At 47.0% G+C, this 16,990-nt stretch overlaps 1 protein-coding gene across 1 annotated transcript in view; it reads right to left on the reverse strand.

Moving 5' to 3' along the window:
* Positions 1-1,267: 1,267 nt before the first annotated feature.
* The window catches only part of DDX43 (DEAD-box helicase 43), a 79,189-nt gene continuing 63,466 nt past the window's right edge, over positions 1,268-16,990 (reverse strand). Inside the window, exon 16 of the mRNA XM_074988874.1 lies at positions 1,268-1,381. Within this exon, the coding sequence (XP_074844975.1) occupies positions 1,268-1,381 (114 nt within the window). The remainder of the gene's footprint in view (positions 1,382-16,990) is intronic.

Here is a 16,990-nt window from a genome sequence, read left to right on the forward strand (position 1 = left end):
AGAGCTATCACACTACAGCAGTTATAAGAGCCACTTTATATATTTGGAATCCAGCGCAAAGGTATATTGTAAACACGTGCACTGAACTCAGTTAGAACCTCCAGTTTTATTGCATGCTATATGTACCCACCCTGTGACTTCCACATATGCACAAAAATCAGACTGAGTAGGAGGTATAAATGTTTTTACAGCCACATATACAGGATTATAGGACACAGGAATGGAAAAGACCTTCTGGGTTATTGAGTCCAATTCCCCCACCACTAAGATCTTAAAACTAGCTATGTTCTTTGCCCTCTCTCCTCTTATTACAAGTCTGTTCCTGTAGCTCATTCCTTTGATGATTAGAAACTTTCATATTTCCAACCCACGTGTCTCCATGGCCAGTTTGTACCCATCTGTTCTAACACCAACACTGTCCTTTAGTTTAAATAGCTCTTCAGTACTGTGTATAACTATTATTTACTCTCTTTAAATAGGTCAAAGACATCAAAATAAATAGGAAAGATTAAATTTTTTTGGGGGGAGGGGGGAGGGTTTTTTTTTTTTGTTTTTTTTTTTATGGCTTTCAGAAGAGCCAGGAGTTCATCCAAAGAATATAAGCTTAATGTAAAAGAAAGGAAGAGAATAAAGACTAGAAAGCATAAAACTTTATTAGAAAATACAAGATTCAGGCTTCAAAAATTTTGTCAACTCTTATTTTGTTGGGTTTCCATCCATTCCGTATGACAGACATAATGAAATATTAGTTTAAAGATGTATTCAGCAATTACTGTAGTAGTATGCTCCATGTTACAAGAATGGAAGAAGATATCAATTGGTATGCCATGCCTTATCTGTCCCCAACCAGAAGTAACACCTTTCTTGCACTCAACTGACATTCATGGTGGTCCAACATGTCAAAGGCATGTATGTTATTTTGAAACAAATCTGACAGGTGTAGACTGAATGCACCAATCTGACTTCCTGAAAATACAGTAAGTTAATTTTTAAATTACTTGTATATTAAAAATGTCTGCAGTTTGTCAAATTAAAAGCAGAATCTTAATTTTCTCCAGTATCTCTACAATTTTTATAAATTACATCATTGCAATTACTAACTTTGACACATTCTTTCCTCCTCTTCTTCACTGCAAGTGCGGATTAAAGAAAAATTGAGTCATGACTAGCACAGAACTACAAACACTTGAAATATCTAGCCCTGAACTCAAAATCTATACCACTATTAGTATAAGGATTTACTCACTTTAAATATCTCCATGGGAATTTAAAAACCTTTCCGGGACTTTCCATGAGGTCTTCCTAAATTCTTTTCGATTTCTTTTTTCAGCTGAAATTGCTTGAATCTTTCTGCCATAGAAATAAGTTCTTCAGGAACTGGCTGGTAATTAGAAAGTTATGTTATGGAGAAAGTTGATTCTAAGCAATTCTCTAGGCTATGCAGGTTATATGCCCATGAAGTCAACAAGTATTTATCCAGAAAGTTGTGTATTACTGCAACTGAATACTGTATTTGCACACAGTGAACAAAAAGCCAAGGGAACAAACTTTCTACCTAAAACGTTAGGAAAAAATATTTTGTACTTTGAGTGTATTTTGGTATTATGATACTGGATTTCCAGTCCAGATAGATGAGCCAATAACACACCTAGAGCTGAAAAAAAAAATCCTATGGCTTCTACCTTTGAATTAACTTCTGAGAAAAGTTATGGGAAAGACAAAATTCAAGTAGATTAAAATATTTTAAGAACTAAAAACATAAAGGTAAGGAATTTTACTAACCAAAATGGAGGTGCAAAACTGAGGTGCAGAAATGGAATAAACAGCATAAAGAGAAGTTACTCACTTGTAGTAATGATGGTTCTTCGAGATGTGTCCCCGTGGGTGCTCCACAGTAGGTGTCGGGCTCGCCCCGGCGCCGCAGGTCAGAAATCTTCTAGCAGTTTCCTCTGGATCGCGCATGCACTGATGCGCGCCCCTGGTCATGTGCGCGATCCGCTCCCCACCAGTTCTTTGACCAACCGCCCCGGATGCTCCTGAAAAAACACTGGACAGAGATCCAAAGCGGGGAGGATGGGCGGATAGTGGAGTACCCACGGGGACACATCTCGAAGAACCCTCATTACTACAAGTGAGTAACTTCTCTTTCTTTGAGTGGTCCCCGTGGGTGCTCCACAGTAGGTGACTACCCAGCAGTAACCCCAAGTAAGGAAGTGGGTACTCGATTCATGTGCAGCTTGCCCTTGAGAGGACTGCTGTCGACAGACGGATATCCTCATCGAGCACCAGATGCAGGGCATAATGCTTGGTGAAGGTGTCGTAAGATGACCAAGTTGCTGCTGTGCAAATGTCTTTCAACGCGATTCCCTTGAAGAAGGCCGTTGACGCCGCCACCGCTCTGGTGGAGTGAGCCGTGGGCGGAGCTAGCACAGGGATCTTTTGGAGCTCGTAACACAGTTTTATGCAGGACACAATGTGATTTGAAATTCTCTGGGAAGAGAGGCCTTCCCCTTTCGACCTGGGAGCGAGACGCACCAGGAGTCTGTCCGTTTTCCAAAAGGGCTTAGTTCTGTCTATGTAAAAGGCCAACGCCCTCCTCACATCTAGGAGATGCAGTCATGCCTCCTTGCTGGAGCTGTGAGGCTTCCGATAAAACGAGGGTAGTACTATTGGTTCGTTAATGTGGAACTCCGAGGAAACTTTCGGAACGAAGGCTGGGTGTAACCGTAAGATCACCGCTTCCTTTGAGAATACTGTGCAGGGCGGCGTTGCCATCACTGCTGCGAGTTCGCTCACCCTGCGGGCTGATGTAATCACAAGAAGGAAAGTCATTTTTATGGTAAGTAGTCGGAGGGGTACCGTGGCTAATGGTTCAAAGGGTGGTCCCGATAGCGTGTGGCGTACCAAGTCCAAACTGCATGACGGTGGTAGCGGTTTCTGAGGGGGGTACAGGTTTACCAGTCCCTTCAGGAACCTTATGACGATAGGATGGGCAAATATGGTGGGCCCTTCTTCTTTGTGCCGAAAAGCTGATATAGCTGCGAGATGGACCTTTAGCAAGGATAGAGAGAGCCCGTCTCGTTTGAGGTCCAGCAGGTATTCCAAATTTACAGTTATAGGGATGTCGAGAGGAGCTAACTGCTTGGAAGAGCACCAGGAGGTAAATTGTGTCCATTTCTGTTCGTAAGTCCTCCTGGTGGAGGTCCTTCGACTACACTCTAAGACTCGTCTTACTCCCTCCGTACACGTGCTCTCTAAGGCGCTGAGCCATGGATTAGCCATGCTTGTAGGCGGAGTCCCTGAAGGTGCAGGTGCACTATGGACCCCCGAGCCTGCGTAAGTAAGTCCAGTGCTACCGGTAGGGGGAGTGGTGGATGACCCGACATGTGCAGAAGCAAGGGAAACCATTGTTGTCGGTCCCAGGTTGGGACTATGAGTATCACGTGAGCTCTCTCCCTTCTGGCTTTCTGCAGAACCTTGTGGATGAGTGTTGTGGGGGCAAACGCGTAGAGTAGAGGGCCCTTCCATGAGATCATGAAGGCGTCCCCCAAAGACCCTCGCCCTATTCCTGCTCTGGAGCAGTACTGAGGGCATTTCTTGTTGTGTTGGGTGGCAAACAAATCGACTTGGGGAAACCCCCAGGTGCGAAATATGCGTCGGAGCGGATCTGCCACTCGTGCTTGACTGTAAAGTGCCTGCTCAGTTGGTCTGCCTTCACGTTGTGGACATCGGGCAAGTACAAGGCTTTCAACGTTATGTTGTTGGCAATGCACCAGTTCCACAATCAGACTGCTTCTGTGCATAGCACACGGGACCATAACCTTCCTTGTCGATTGACGTAAAACATGGTGGAAGTATTGTCAGTATTGATCCCGACTACTTTGCCGTACAGGCATTTCCGAAAATGTCTGCACGCATTGAACACTGCTCTGAGCTCCAGTATGTTTATGTGCAGTGTCTGTTCCGCGGGGGACCATAGCCCTTGCGTCAACTTGCTGCCAACGTGCGCTCCCCATCCTATGTGGGAGGCATTGGTTGTAAGAAAAAGAGAATGTTGTGGTTGGTGGAAGGGTACTCCCACTAGCAGGTTCTTGGGATCTGCCCACCACGCTAGTGACTTTCGCACCTCCGTTGTGGGCGATACTATCCTGTGGATGGTATGGGCTGCTGGTCTGTAAACGCTCGCCAGCCAATACTGCAGGCTTCGCCTGTGTAACCTGGTATTCTGTACCACAAACGTGGCGGCCGCCATGTGCCCCAACAGTTGTGGACATGTTAGGATCGGCACCGCGGGGCTGTACATCATGACTTGTACCAGGGATATGATAGCACGGAAGCGGGCGTTGGGCAGGTATACTCTTGATGTAATAAGAGTTTATGCGCGCCCCTATGAATTCTATATCTTGTGTGGGTTCGGTCTTTGACTTTGCGAGGTTGATAACTAGGCCTAGCGAAGTGAAAGTGTTCGCGGTGATGTGTATCATGCGTAGGACCTCCGCCTTTGAGGCCCCTTTCAGTAGGCAGTCGTCCAGATATGGAAAAATAAACACGCCCTGCCTGTGCAGGTAAGCTGATACCACTGCCAAGGTTTTGGTAAAGACTCTGGGTGCCGAGGATAGGCTGAATGGAAGAACCCTGCATTGGAAATGCTCCCCGCCGACCGTGAAGCGGAGGAAACGTCTGTGTGCCGGGTGGATTGTTATATGAAAGTAAGCGTCTTGTAAGTCCAGGGCTACAAACCAGTCTCCACCATCCAGTGCCGTAAGTATGGAGGCAACTGTAACCATCTGGAAGCGCTGTTTGCGCAAGTATCAGTTGAGGCCCCGTAGGTCCAAGATCAGCCTCCAGCCTCCTGTTTTCTTCTCAGGAAGTATCGTGAGTAAAAACCTTTTCCTTAGAATTGTTCCGGTACTCTTTCCACCGCCCCTATGAACATGAGGTGATCTATCTCCTGCTTCAGCCTCGCCTCGTGAGAAGGGTCCCTGAGAAGAGGCCGGGTGGGAGGTTTCGGTGGTGGTAGTGACTGGAAGGGGATCGTGTAACTTGTGGCTATAATTTCCAGCACCCATTTGTCTGTTGTGATGTTTTGCCATTGGGAGTAGAACGGTTTGAGGCGATGATGGAACATGAGGTGAAAGTGGCATTGAGAGATAGTGCAGTCCTCGACATACCCGTCAAACTTGCTGCCTCTGGGCTTGCCCCGAGGTTGTGCGCCTTTGTTGAGAACGTCGCCCGAGGGCCCTGTACTGTTGCCACTGTTGATGGCACCCTTGGTCATAGCCTCGCTGGTATTGCGCGCGTTGTGGCTGGTAAGCGTAATGCCTTTGTTGGAGGTAGAATTTCTTTTTCTTGTATGGAGGAGTGTAGATACCCAGGGTCTTAAGTGTGGCCTCAAATCTTTGCTAGAGTAGAGGACCGAGTCGGTTGATTCTGCAAACAACTTTTGCTTGTCGAAGGGAAGATCTACGATCTTCGCCTGTAGATCTCTGGGGATACCAGACGTCTGGAGCCAGGATTCCCTACGCGTTACCACTGTTGCGGCTGTTGAGCCTGCCGCTGTGTCCGCCACGTCCAGGGCAATCTGAACTCCCGTTCGCGAGGCCGCGTAGCCCTCTTGGACGATCGCCTTTAACACTGGCTTCTTGTCCTCTGGAAGGAAATCCATGAGAGGTAAGTCTAGAGTAATTGTCAAAGTTATGGTTTGATAAGCGTGCCACGTAGTTTGCCATTCTCAGTAATAAGGTAGAGGAGGAGTAGACCTTTCTGCTGAAAGGTTCTAATTTCTTAGCATCTTTATCTGACCCCCCCTGATTTATACTGAGGCGTCTTTGATCTCTGTTGGGACGATTCAACCACCAAAGAATCGGGCTGTGGGTGGCTAAACAGGAATTCCATGCCTTTGGGTGGGACGAAGTATTTCTTATCCGCCCTTTTATTCGTAGGTGGGATAGAGGCTGGAGTCTGCCATATGTTAGTGGCTGATTTGATAATGGCTTCATCCAGTAGGATGGCAATTTTAGATGAAGCCGGGGGTCTCAAATTTTTCAGGAGTTTATGATGCTTCTCCTGCACTTCTGCTATTTCAATGTCCTGCATGTATGCTACTCTTTTGAACAGATCTTGGAATTGTTTAAGGTCATCCTGAGGGGAGATGTCCCTGGGGACAACTGCCTCATCTGGGGAGGATGAGGAGGCACCGCTAGGATAAACCTCCTCCAACTCCTCTGGTTCCTGAGTTCGCTGGTATGTTTGCTCCTTCGTGTGCTGTGAAGGGAAGTCTCAGGACTCTGGACCTATTTCCACCTGGGACAACTGCGTTCCTCTCCCAGAGCGAGAGTGTATGCGGGGGTGTTGGCGAGGAGCGGGTGGGGATCTGCCCCTGGATCTGGACCTCCGATGTCGGTGTTCACTATGATGAGGATGGCCATAACACCACGGGCAATGGCCTGGTGATGGAGACCTGGACCACAATTAGAGTGTGTACCTATGATGTCCGGAAGAACAGGATCTCCGTGACGATATTGATAATGGTGAAGCTGGTTTGTGATAGTATTCGTAGGGATCCAGGCCCAAAAAGGGTGAAGGTGGCCTGAGCCAAGGCGAAGGTGGTTGGAAGAACGGGGAGGGGGGTCTGAAACAGGCCATTGGAGTTGCCGCCCCGCAACGCGGGGTGGGTGGGGGGGAGGGAGTGTGTGTGTGTGTGAGAGAGTGAGAGTGAGAGTGAGTGAGTGAGATCTCTGGGGAGGGGGGCTGGGTGATAATGGCAGTGCAGCAATGTCCGGAGATGGACTGTGGTGCCGGGTTTTAGCCCTAGTTTTCTGCCGCCCCTGCAGGGTGGGTGCCGCCCCCTCCTGTGCCGGGGATCTCGGCCCTGCTGTCGGTGCCGCCATATGTGGTGCTGCGCGGGTAGCTTCCTCCAGTGCTGTTTGGCCCCGTGCTGGGTGTCCTTGTGCCGTCGGTGCTGTGAGAGCCGGTGCCACATGAGGCTGCGCTGCCGATTCCAGCGCTTGCCGCACCGGCGCCCGCAGCACCCTAGGTGCCCACTGTTGACTAGTCGGAGGCCCGGCCACGGCCACGCTGCCGTTTTCATCAGCCCACGGTTTAGGGCTCTGCGTTCCGCTCATCCTGCTCGCTGAATTCGCCGGCAAGGATCGAGCCAGGAAGAGTTTGTTCTTTTGCCCAGAGGGGGGGCAAAGAAGCTGTCTTCCTTTTTGTGCGACCCTGAGGGCCCTTCTGTGAGAGGCTTCTCCGGTGGCTCAGGCTGAAGGGCCTTATCAAACAAGATCATTTTGAGCCTCATTTCTCTGTCCTTCCTGGCCCTTGCTGTAAGCTTAGCGCAGTGAGAGCACTTCTGGGTAACATAGGACTCCCCCAGGCAACGAATGCACTTACTATGCCGAGCAGAGGCCGGCATAGCCTCACAGCATGACTCACACTTTTTAAACCCCGAGGAAGACATCCCGGTGAGTCTAACTATTAATAGGGTACTTAGCCGCTAATCACTGCGTTCTTCAAACAAACAACATTTACGGCCTTTAGGGCAGTGGACGGCTTAACTCAGCCTTCTTTGTCCGCTCTTCTCCCCTCTGTTCCTCTTCTCTCTTACTTAGTTACATTTTTTTTTTTTAAAGCTTTATGTATAATAGTAAAAAACAAGCTAACAACTAGAATTAACGGTCTTATCTGTCTCAGGCATTGGAGGTGGAGCGGATTCCTTCTGCAGCCATTGGCGGTTGAGAAGGAACTGGCGGGGAACGCATTGCACACGTGACCGAGGGCGCGCGAAGGAGCGGCGTGCATCGGCGCATGCACGATCCAGAGGAAACTGCTAGAAGATTTCCAATCTGCAGCACCGGGGTGAGCCCGACACCTACTGTGGAGCACCCACAGGGACCACTTGAAGAAGAAACTATTTGTAGGGATATATTTTAAAGACACTCGAATTCTCTCAGACTTTTTCATCCAAATAAGCCTTAGTACCAAGACCATCATCATAAAGTTCACTGAACTATGTTTATGAAAAGACCAAGAATTCACATTCACAAAACGACACCGATGTTTAGCATTTTTGTTTAGTGAAGACTGTGTCATTCTGGCGCAACTGCAGAATAAAGGAAATCTTAGCTTTCCTACCAACAATACATTTTGCCCTAGACTAGTGAAAATGGTCACATCTTTCATAGACGTCTTCTGTCAGAAAATTCAGGTCTGGTGAATGCTTTATAAAATAATGTCACTAAAATTTTGTTTTGAAGAAAAAAGGGAAAGTTCCAATATCAAAGTGTCCCACTTCAAACACTTCATAATATAAAATGGTTGATTTTTTTCCTTTTCAAATAGACTTTTTAAAAATTATTTTTGTTATAAGATATAGAAGACATCATTGTAGAAGGGAAAGAGAGCAGGTAGTGAAACAACAGTCACTCCACCAAAGTGGAGATTGAAAGGAAGGTTTTTTTGGTCTGTAATAAAGCCTCACATAAGCACAGAATTTGGAGTTTGTAAGACTGTGGTTTAATCAGGATCACTTGTCTTTCTTACTGCCTGGATGCTGGAAAGTCTCCCACTACAGCCTAGATCAGTTGATGGTCTATCCAAGATTGTGGCTGAAATGTAATGTCTATATATTTATATCAAGATGAAGATCAGATTCAGGGTACATAGAAGCAGATTCTCTCCTTTTCTGGAGCATGTCCCTTTTTCCCATGGTTTCCAGGATTTTTGCTTGAAAAAGCAGCTCAGCCATAGTCTCTCTGTGGTGTAAGACTGACCTCTTCACAATTTCCTTCAGTCACTAGGAAGGACTGCAAGGAAACTAGGCTGAGATTGTGCAGTGTAATACCTCATCTGCATTTATGATGAATTCAGAGCCTCTGAAGCGCAGATCTTCAATTGTTGTCTGTACCTCCCCAGCCACACAAGGTTGAAGATCACAGCTAAAATGCTCTCCTGGTGAAAGAATTTGTAATGTATCTAGCTGTGGTATTGGATGCATCTAAAGAGGCCCAGAAGGCTGTCAAGACAACCAACAGCCTCTCTCTCTTGCTCTCCTGAACAAAGTTATTAGCAAAGTCTAAGACCATGTATCAGTTCAAGTAACTTACGAAGGCAAATAAGCAATTTTTAATTGCAGGCTAACTGATCAGTAATTTGAGACACTTGGACTTTCACCAAGAGGCAAGGAGGCCCAGCAGGGCCAGGAAGCTATGCTATAGGGCAGCATTTCCCAGACTCATTTGGCCACAGAACACTTTTGGGTTTGGAATATATTGATGGAACACATACATGTTTGGGATGCGAGTGGGGGGAGGATTTCATACCAAAAAATTCCTGCATGTAATGCTCAAAAGATGATTTAAAAAAGAATTAGGTTATTTAGATGTCTTATTTTCCAAAAATCCAAAAAACAAGAGAAAGTCATCTGAATGAACAACTAATGTCCTTCTGATAGGACAGTTACCAATCCTATAATTAAGTAAAAAAATTAAGTACAAACAAAAGAGCAAAATAACGGCCAAAAGAAGGATGGTTAGTGTTACTTTTTGTACAAAAATAGAAAGGAGATATTGTTCAAAAAAGGAGTGTCCTTCCTCAAAGTTTAAAAACCATTTTTTATGAAAAAGAAATGCAAAACAAATTAGGTATGGAAAAATATTTTTAAATTTTGTGTTTTTATTTTCATTACAGAAAATTAAAAGTAAATTTATAAGTAACATTTTACAGTTTTTTTTTTTTTTTTAAATGGGAAGAGTGGTTTTGCATCTTTTGATCACAAATCTGCTTAATATTAGGAATGATGCTGGAGACTTGGATCCTCATAAAAGGTGCAGCATCATGTCATTTGTCTGAACATGACTCTTGCTGAAACAGTCCAAACAGACTGTGTCTGCACAGGTCACATATTAACTATACTGTTATAAATGCATTTTAAAAATTAAATGTTTCCATAAATACTATCAAAAATACAAAGGTATTTGGATGAACACATACTTTCATATTTAATGTTTGAGAATGAAAAGTATCACTAGAGTAGTCCCTAGAGTTATGTGAGGGGGCGCAACTTTTTTCCCCAGTGGAACACATGCTCTACAGCTGGGGAAACAGCAGGAACACCTGGAGCTCCTTTTGAAAGGTAAGTCCTGAGTTGGAGGGGCATTTGGGGAGAGATAAGCCTGGTGGTGGGTGGGCCATGGGAGGGGCACAGGGGGGTTAAGCCTGGGGTGAGTTAGGGCTGCGGGGGAGAGGGAAGTGGAGTTGAGCCAGAGCTGCACAGGGAGGGTGAGTTGGAGCCGTGTGCAGGGGGTTTGAACCAGGGCCGTGCATGGCCAGAGGGGGAGTGGGATTTTGAGTTGTCCTTAACTCACATTAGTGCAAGTTAAGCACAACTCAAAATCATGCATTTTGAGGGTTTTCGGTACAGGTTGAAACTCTGTCGCCCGGCACTCGTGGGTTCTGACTGGTGCCAGACAAACGAATCTGCCTGATGACCACAGGTCAATATTTTCTAGCCATGTTACCAACACTTCCCCTGATTACTGGGCCCTTAGACATTTAGGAATCAACTACAGCTAAGTAACAGCACAGAATACTGAGAAACAGAACTGGTGTCTGGAAACAAGCTTTATGGGACCACGGGTAACCCAGCCACCCCCATGGTAACTGGTCACAAGATAATTAAAATCATGCCAGATTACAGATGTTTCCAGATGAATGTTCCAGATTAGAGAGTTTCAACTTAAAGCATCAATTTCGTTTCACAGAATACCTGCTCACATCACGTGGAACACCAGTGTTCCATGGAACACAAATTTAAAAAACCCTGCTATAGGGGAAAAAGGCCCGACACCCAAGTGGGTGTCATGAAGAAGACTGCCTGTGTCTGTAAGCCCCAGATCTTGATGCAGGCTCTCAAATCTGAGTCTTAAGTATCATATTAACATGACATCAGGGAACAATCAAGAAATTATTCTTTATTTCAATCTGAATCCAATAAAGGAAACACCTCCCATTCAGACAAGGGTAGCTGGGGGTCCTAACATCTACCCCCAAGTGTGGCTCAACCAGTATTGAAGTAGTACGCAAAAACCACAGCAGTAGTGATAGCTGGCACTGTAGAGGAAACATTCAGCACCACGGACAGCAATTATGATTCTGATTCAGCTGAATCTTGAAGGTGACCCATTACTGCAAATGACTGCAATACAGAAAAATTTGCCTTGTGAGGTAGAGGAGGGGTTATAGCACCAGAGTGAAAGTTGCTTATGTGACTGGTACCAACTCAGTCAGTACTGAAGTCTCTGGATCATCCAAAGATGGTGCCAGGATCCCTCATGAGGTTGGGGTGGGGCAGGGCATCAAGCCTTAACTAAGCAATTTGTAAATTAAGTTCTCATCAACAGAACTGATATAAAAGGTTAGATGACTCCTAAATGATATGCCATTTATTGATGACCTATTAACATCTTTGACCCTGGTAATTACATGGAGTTTTCTACACAAATGAATTAATTTCTGAATATGGCATGTATAGTAGTAGCATCCTTCAGTCTACGTAGGCTATGAAACGCGCCCTTCGTAGTTCCGTTTGGCATCCTCATTTGCAGCATCAGCTGTGACAGTGAAGACCCACACAAGAGTGACAGTCCTTGCTGCATCTGTTGCATATGTAATAGGTGTCTGGCAGGTCCTTGCTGTGCTCTCTGTGGGCTCGCTTCTCCTTTGCTAGCTGTCTGATCCTCAAGTCACCCTTCTGAAGGCCCTTGTATAGTTCCTGCCTCCATCTGCTGCGATCGTCTGCCAGCTCCTCCCAGCTGTCTGGCTTGATGTCCACTTCCCTGAGGTCTCTCTTGCAAACATCTTTGTAGCGCAGCTGGGGGCGTCCGGGAGGTCTTTTGCCAGAGGCTAGCTCGCCATACAGGATGTCTTTTGGGACCCTTCCATCATTCATCCTGTGGACGTGGCCAAGCCAGCGGAGCCGACGCTGCCTGAGGAGGGTGTGCCTAGTTGGGATTCCAGCTTGCTCAAGGATGGTAGTGTTGGGCACTCTGTCCTTCCACGATATTCCAAGGATGCGCCTGAGGCAGCGCAAGTGGAAGACGTTCAGCCTCTTTTCCTGGCAGGCATACAGGGTCCAAGTCTCGCTGCCATAAAGGAGGGTGCTGAGGATGCAGGCTCTGTACACTTGCAGTTTGGTGTGAGTGTACAGCTTGTTGTTATTCCACATTCTCTCGCTGAGTCTGGACAGAGTTGTGGCTGCTTTACCGATCCTCCTATTTAGCTCAGTCTCCAAGGACAGTGTGTCAGTGATGGTGGACCCGAGGTAAAAGAACTCATGGACGACCTCTAATGTATAGCTGTCAATGCTGATTGATGGAGAATCAGTAACGTCCTGAGCAAGTACATTTGTCTTCTTTAGGCTGATGGAAAGCCCAAAGTCCTTGCATGCTTTGGAGAACCGATCCAGCAGCTTCTGAAGCTGGTCTTCTGTGTGTGACATGACAGCAGCGTCATCTGCGAACAGCATGTCTCTGATGAGGACTTCCCGCACCTTAGGATTTAGCTTTCAGCCTTGCAAGATTAAAAAGTTTCCCGTCAGATCTTGTGTGCAAAAAGCTGCCCTCTGTTGAAGATGCAAAGGCGTGTTTAAGGAGGAGTGCGAAGAAGATCCTGAACAATGTTGGAGCAAGGACACATCCTTGTTTGATGCCGCTCACGATGCTGAAAGCATCTGATAATGTGCCATCGTATTGGACGGTTCCTCTTATGTCTTTGTGGAAAGACTGGATCATCTTGAGTAACCGTGGCAGACAACCTATCTTGTGGAGCAGTTTGAACAGTCCATCCCTGCTGACCAAGTCGAAGGCCTTGGTTAGGTCGATGAAGGCAATATAAAGTGGCTTCCTCTGCTTCCCACATTTCTCCTGCAGCTGCCTCAGAGAGAACACCATGTCAACAGTAGATCTCTCTGCGCGGAATCCACACTGTGATTCAGGATACACCCTCTCAGCAATCTTCTGGAGTCTGCCGAGGATGACGTGAACGAAGTTTACCAGTGATGCTTAGGAGGGAGATTCCACTGTAAGTGTTGCAGTCGCTTCTGTCTCCTTTGTTCTTATACAATGTTAGCGTCGTGCATATCCTGTGGAACCTCACCCTCTCTCCAGCACAGGCACAGTAGTTCATGTAGGCATTCCAGGAGAGTGTCTGTGGCACACTTGATTACCTCTGGTGGTACATCATCCTGGCCCAGGGCCTTTCCTACTGCAATGTTGTCAACGGCTTTATTCAGTTCATCCACAGTTGGTTCCTGGTCCAGTTCATCCATCACTGGTAGGAGTTCGACGGGATTGAGGGCTGAGTCGACCACAATGTTCTCACGTGAGTACAGCTTGGAGTAGTGCTCGACCCAGCGCTCCATCTGTTTGGCTTTGTCAGTGATAACTTCACCAGATTTGGATTTCAGAGGTGCCATCTTGTTCTGGGTGGGTCCTAATGCCTTTTTGATGCTCTCGTATATTCCCCTGAGGTTACCAAAGTCAGCACTGGTCTGGATGCTGCTGCATAGCTCGAGCCAGTAGTTGTTGGCACAGCGCCTGGCCGTCTGCTGTACTGTTTTTCTGGCTGCTCTGAGTGCTTGCAGGGTATTCTGGCTCGGTGAACCTTTGTACTTTAGGAGCGCAGTGCGCTTTTTTTTGATGGCTGGAATCATCTCACCAGAGTTAGCTTCGAACCAGTCATTTGTGTTTCTAGCTCTTCTTCCAAACACCGACAAGGCCGTGTTGTACATTGTATCCCTCAGATGCTGCCATCTGGATGTCACATCAGCACCCCCAGGGTTGCTGTGCAGATTCTCCTTGGGGGCGCTCTGAACTTTTCAGCTCTCTGAGTTAGCCGTCTCTCTGGCATTGATGCGGGGCCTTCCAGTCGGTTTAGAGCAGTGCAGCTTCTTGGGAATCAACTTGAGTTTGGAGCAAACTAATGAGCGATCTGTACCACAGTCAGCACTATGATAGCTGCGTGTCAGAAGGACATTTTTGAGGTTATCACGTCTAGCGATGACCACATGTAGTTGATGCCAGTGTTTTGAGCGTGGGTGTCTCCACGACACTCTGTGCTGTGGCTTGGTTTGGAAAAATGTGTTTGTGATGCACAGATTGTTGTACGTGCAAAGTTCGAGAAGATGCTGACCATTTTCATTCATTTTTCCCACACTGAAGTGGCCTAAGCAGGAAGGCCACAAGTCACGATTGGCTCCAACTGTCGCATTGAAATCACCCAGAACGTACAGTTGTTCGCGAGCAGGTATTTGTGCTATGGCAGCACTAAGCATGTCATAAAACTTGTCTTTTACTTCCGGTGCAGCGTACAGGGTTGGGGCGTAAGCGTAATCAGGTGGACAGGACCAGCACGAGTTTGAAGTATGACCTGAAGGAGTCTTTCTGATCCACCCATGACTAATTCCACCATTTGTAGAAGGGTGTTTCTGATGGCAAAGCCAACTCCATGCTCCCTGGGTTCTTCTCAGACTTTACCCTGCCAGAAAAAGGTGTAGTCCTTTTCCTTTAGAGATCCCGAATCTGGGAGATGTGTCTCTTGCAGAGCAGCAATTTCAACTTGGAGCCTCTTCAGTTCCTCATCGATGACAGCGGTCTTTCGAGTGTCGCTGATGTCCTGAAGATCTTCAGTCAGACCTGTCAGCATGGTCCGCACATTCCAGCAAGCAAGTTTAAAACTTTGATGGTTTCCTTTTCTTGTTGATTGTCTTATTGGTTTGCTTGGTGCTCAGATTTCAGGTCACTTGTCAGGTTTGGGAACCTTAAGGCTCACGCACCCAGTGAGGCAGGTGAACTGTGGCGGGACAGTACCCTATTGGCTGGGGGCTGCCCAGCTTGAGGTGGGCGGTGACTGTCCAGTGAGATGTGATGATCTCTCCCACTGTCAGAGGCAACCCCTGGCGCTCGTTCTCTATGCCAATCGAGCAAGAGGTTATAACCGGTATCTGTTACCTCCCGTGTTGGTTCAACGCTGTTAGCAATGCTGGAGTACCTCTCCAGGCGTGAGCTTGGGTGATTATTGGGACCCTGGGCTGCCCAGATGCCAGTGTTCCCCTCTCGGCTTTACTGATATAGTCCAAAGGAGAGGATAACCTCTATGTCTGGTACCAGCTCAGCTGCAGGAGCTGCCGGGTCAATGCCAGAAGTTGGCACAGAACTGCCTTAGGACTTCCCTCCAGATTTTCTGTCAGGGTTTACTCCCTTAGCCTTGCTCCTTTCCAGGATAACCCACAAGGCAGTGGAGCATGGAGAATGTGGGTACAGTCCCACTACCTCTTGCACCTCCCTGGCACCACATGTCCCAAAGCTCTCCATGACGTCCTCCTCGCCTCCCCAGGACCCTCCTCCCCACCCCTCTGCCTCTCATCAGCTACCATCACCCCCAGATCCTCCCTCCCTGTCCCCTTTTCCCCATCCACTCCCATGTCTCCCGACTGCACCACACTGCACCTTATCAGTTTTCGTTGCCCCCAGGTCCCCCTTCCCCTGGCCTCATGCTGCTGCAGCCCCACGTCCTCCAGGAAGGCGCCGATCTCGCAGCCCAGCCACCTTGGGTCCCAGCCAAAGCCACCAACTCTTCATCTGGCTACAGCTGTCCCTGGAGCCCCACAGATCTGGTGCGGCACGTGCATGCAGGGAGCACAGGACTGGGCCTGGAAGCCATGCAATCTGAGCCAGCACACCACAAGCAGCCTCCATGGGTGCTGCCATCCTCACAGCCGTACCAGACGCCCCCAAACCACTTGCCCACCACTGACATCCCGCGATCTCGCCCCCCCTGCTCCTCAGGCTGCAGCAGGCATGTATATTCATACCTATAATGGACCACTTTGAAACAGGTTAATATTTAGTACACTAATGAACACTACTCTAAAATCTTTTAGAAAACTAAACATTGAACACAATAAGTCAAACTCAGTGATTCATGTGAAGTCCCCTTAGATGAGGAGCAGTAAGTCAATTTCAACTTCTTTACACAAGTCTGCAGAAAGTGATCTAAAATTTATACTTTCCACAAATGTGATGATCCTTTCAACCCCATTCAAGTTGATCTAGGGGATCTAAAAACTCCTACTAGAGGCCACAGCCAGGATTGTCTTGCAGGATGGGACTCACGAATCAGCTGTTGATCTAAAAAACTTACATTAGAGCTCTTCTGGATCTAGGGTGAGCTTCTTGGGATGGGGGTGGGGTAGAACGCAGGGAAGTTTCTTTGCTTGCACAATTCCAAGGCAGGCTACAGGGCAGACTATACCAAAGTTTGAGATTAGCAGCTCTCGGCTTCTGTTCTTTCTTTAAAGAGGACTACAGTTGGAAAACTTACAAGTCTATTTCCTTTATTTCTGGGACAAATAAGCATTTTGTGTAGCCATAATTAAGCAGCATGTGAGGAGAGGAGGGAGGTTTTAGAGCCAGAAGACTCTGATTCAGTTTTAAGTAATTCCCTGTACTAAAGGAAGATATTTTCCCCTTGAATAAGAAATATGACTATACTGAATATTCTTCACTGTACCAAAATCCTATTCTTTTGCACATACACTTACAAGTACCTATAAGGAAAATAGTTACACAACTGCATTGAGGCCTGGACACTGCCAGCTACAAGTAATTAGAAGGAAATTAGTGGTGGCTGAGCCCACTGCACCCTATAATTATGTGGCCTGGGCAGCCTAACAAGAATGGACTTATGGACAAGCACTTCAACAAATGCCTTTTGGAAAACCTAGTCCACTCCCCCATATAGCCCCTTTTCTTTGCTCAGCTGAAGAATTTGATAAAGTTAGGCAGACTCTGTACTGAATGGCAACCACCTCTGTCTTTTGGGTTTTTTATAATTGAGGTCTAGGACCACTGCCATAATGTCCAATCTGAGGATTTTTTTAAAAAAGGTTGGAGGGCCCAAGCTCTAGAGTTAAGGATGGGCCTCAGTAAAGTCC

This window comes from Carettochelys insculpta, chromosome 3 (genome assembly GCF_033958435.1).
Source record: "Carettochelys insculpta isolate YL-2023 chromosome 3, ASM3395843v1, whole genome shotgun sequence".
Taxonomy (NCBI): domain Eukaryota; kingdom Metazoa; phylum Chordata; order Testudines; family Carettochelyidae; genus Carettochelys; species Carettochelys insculpta.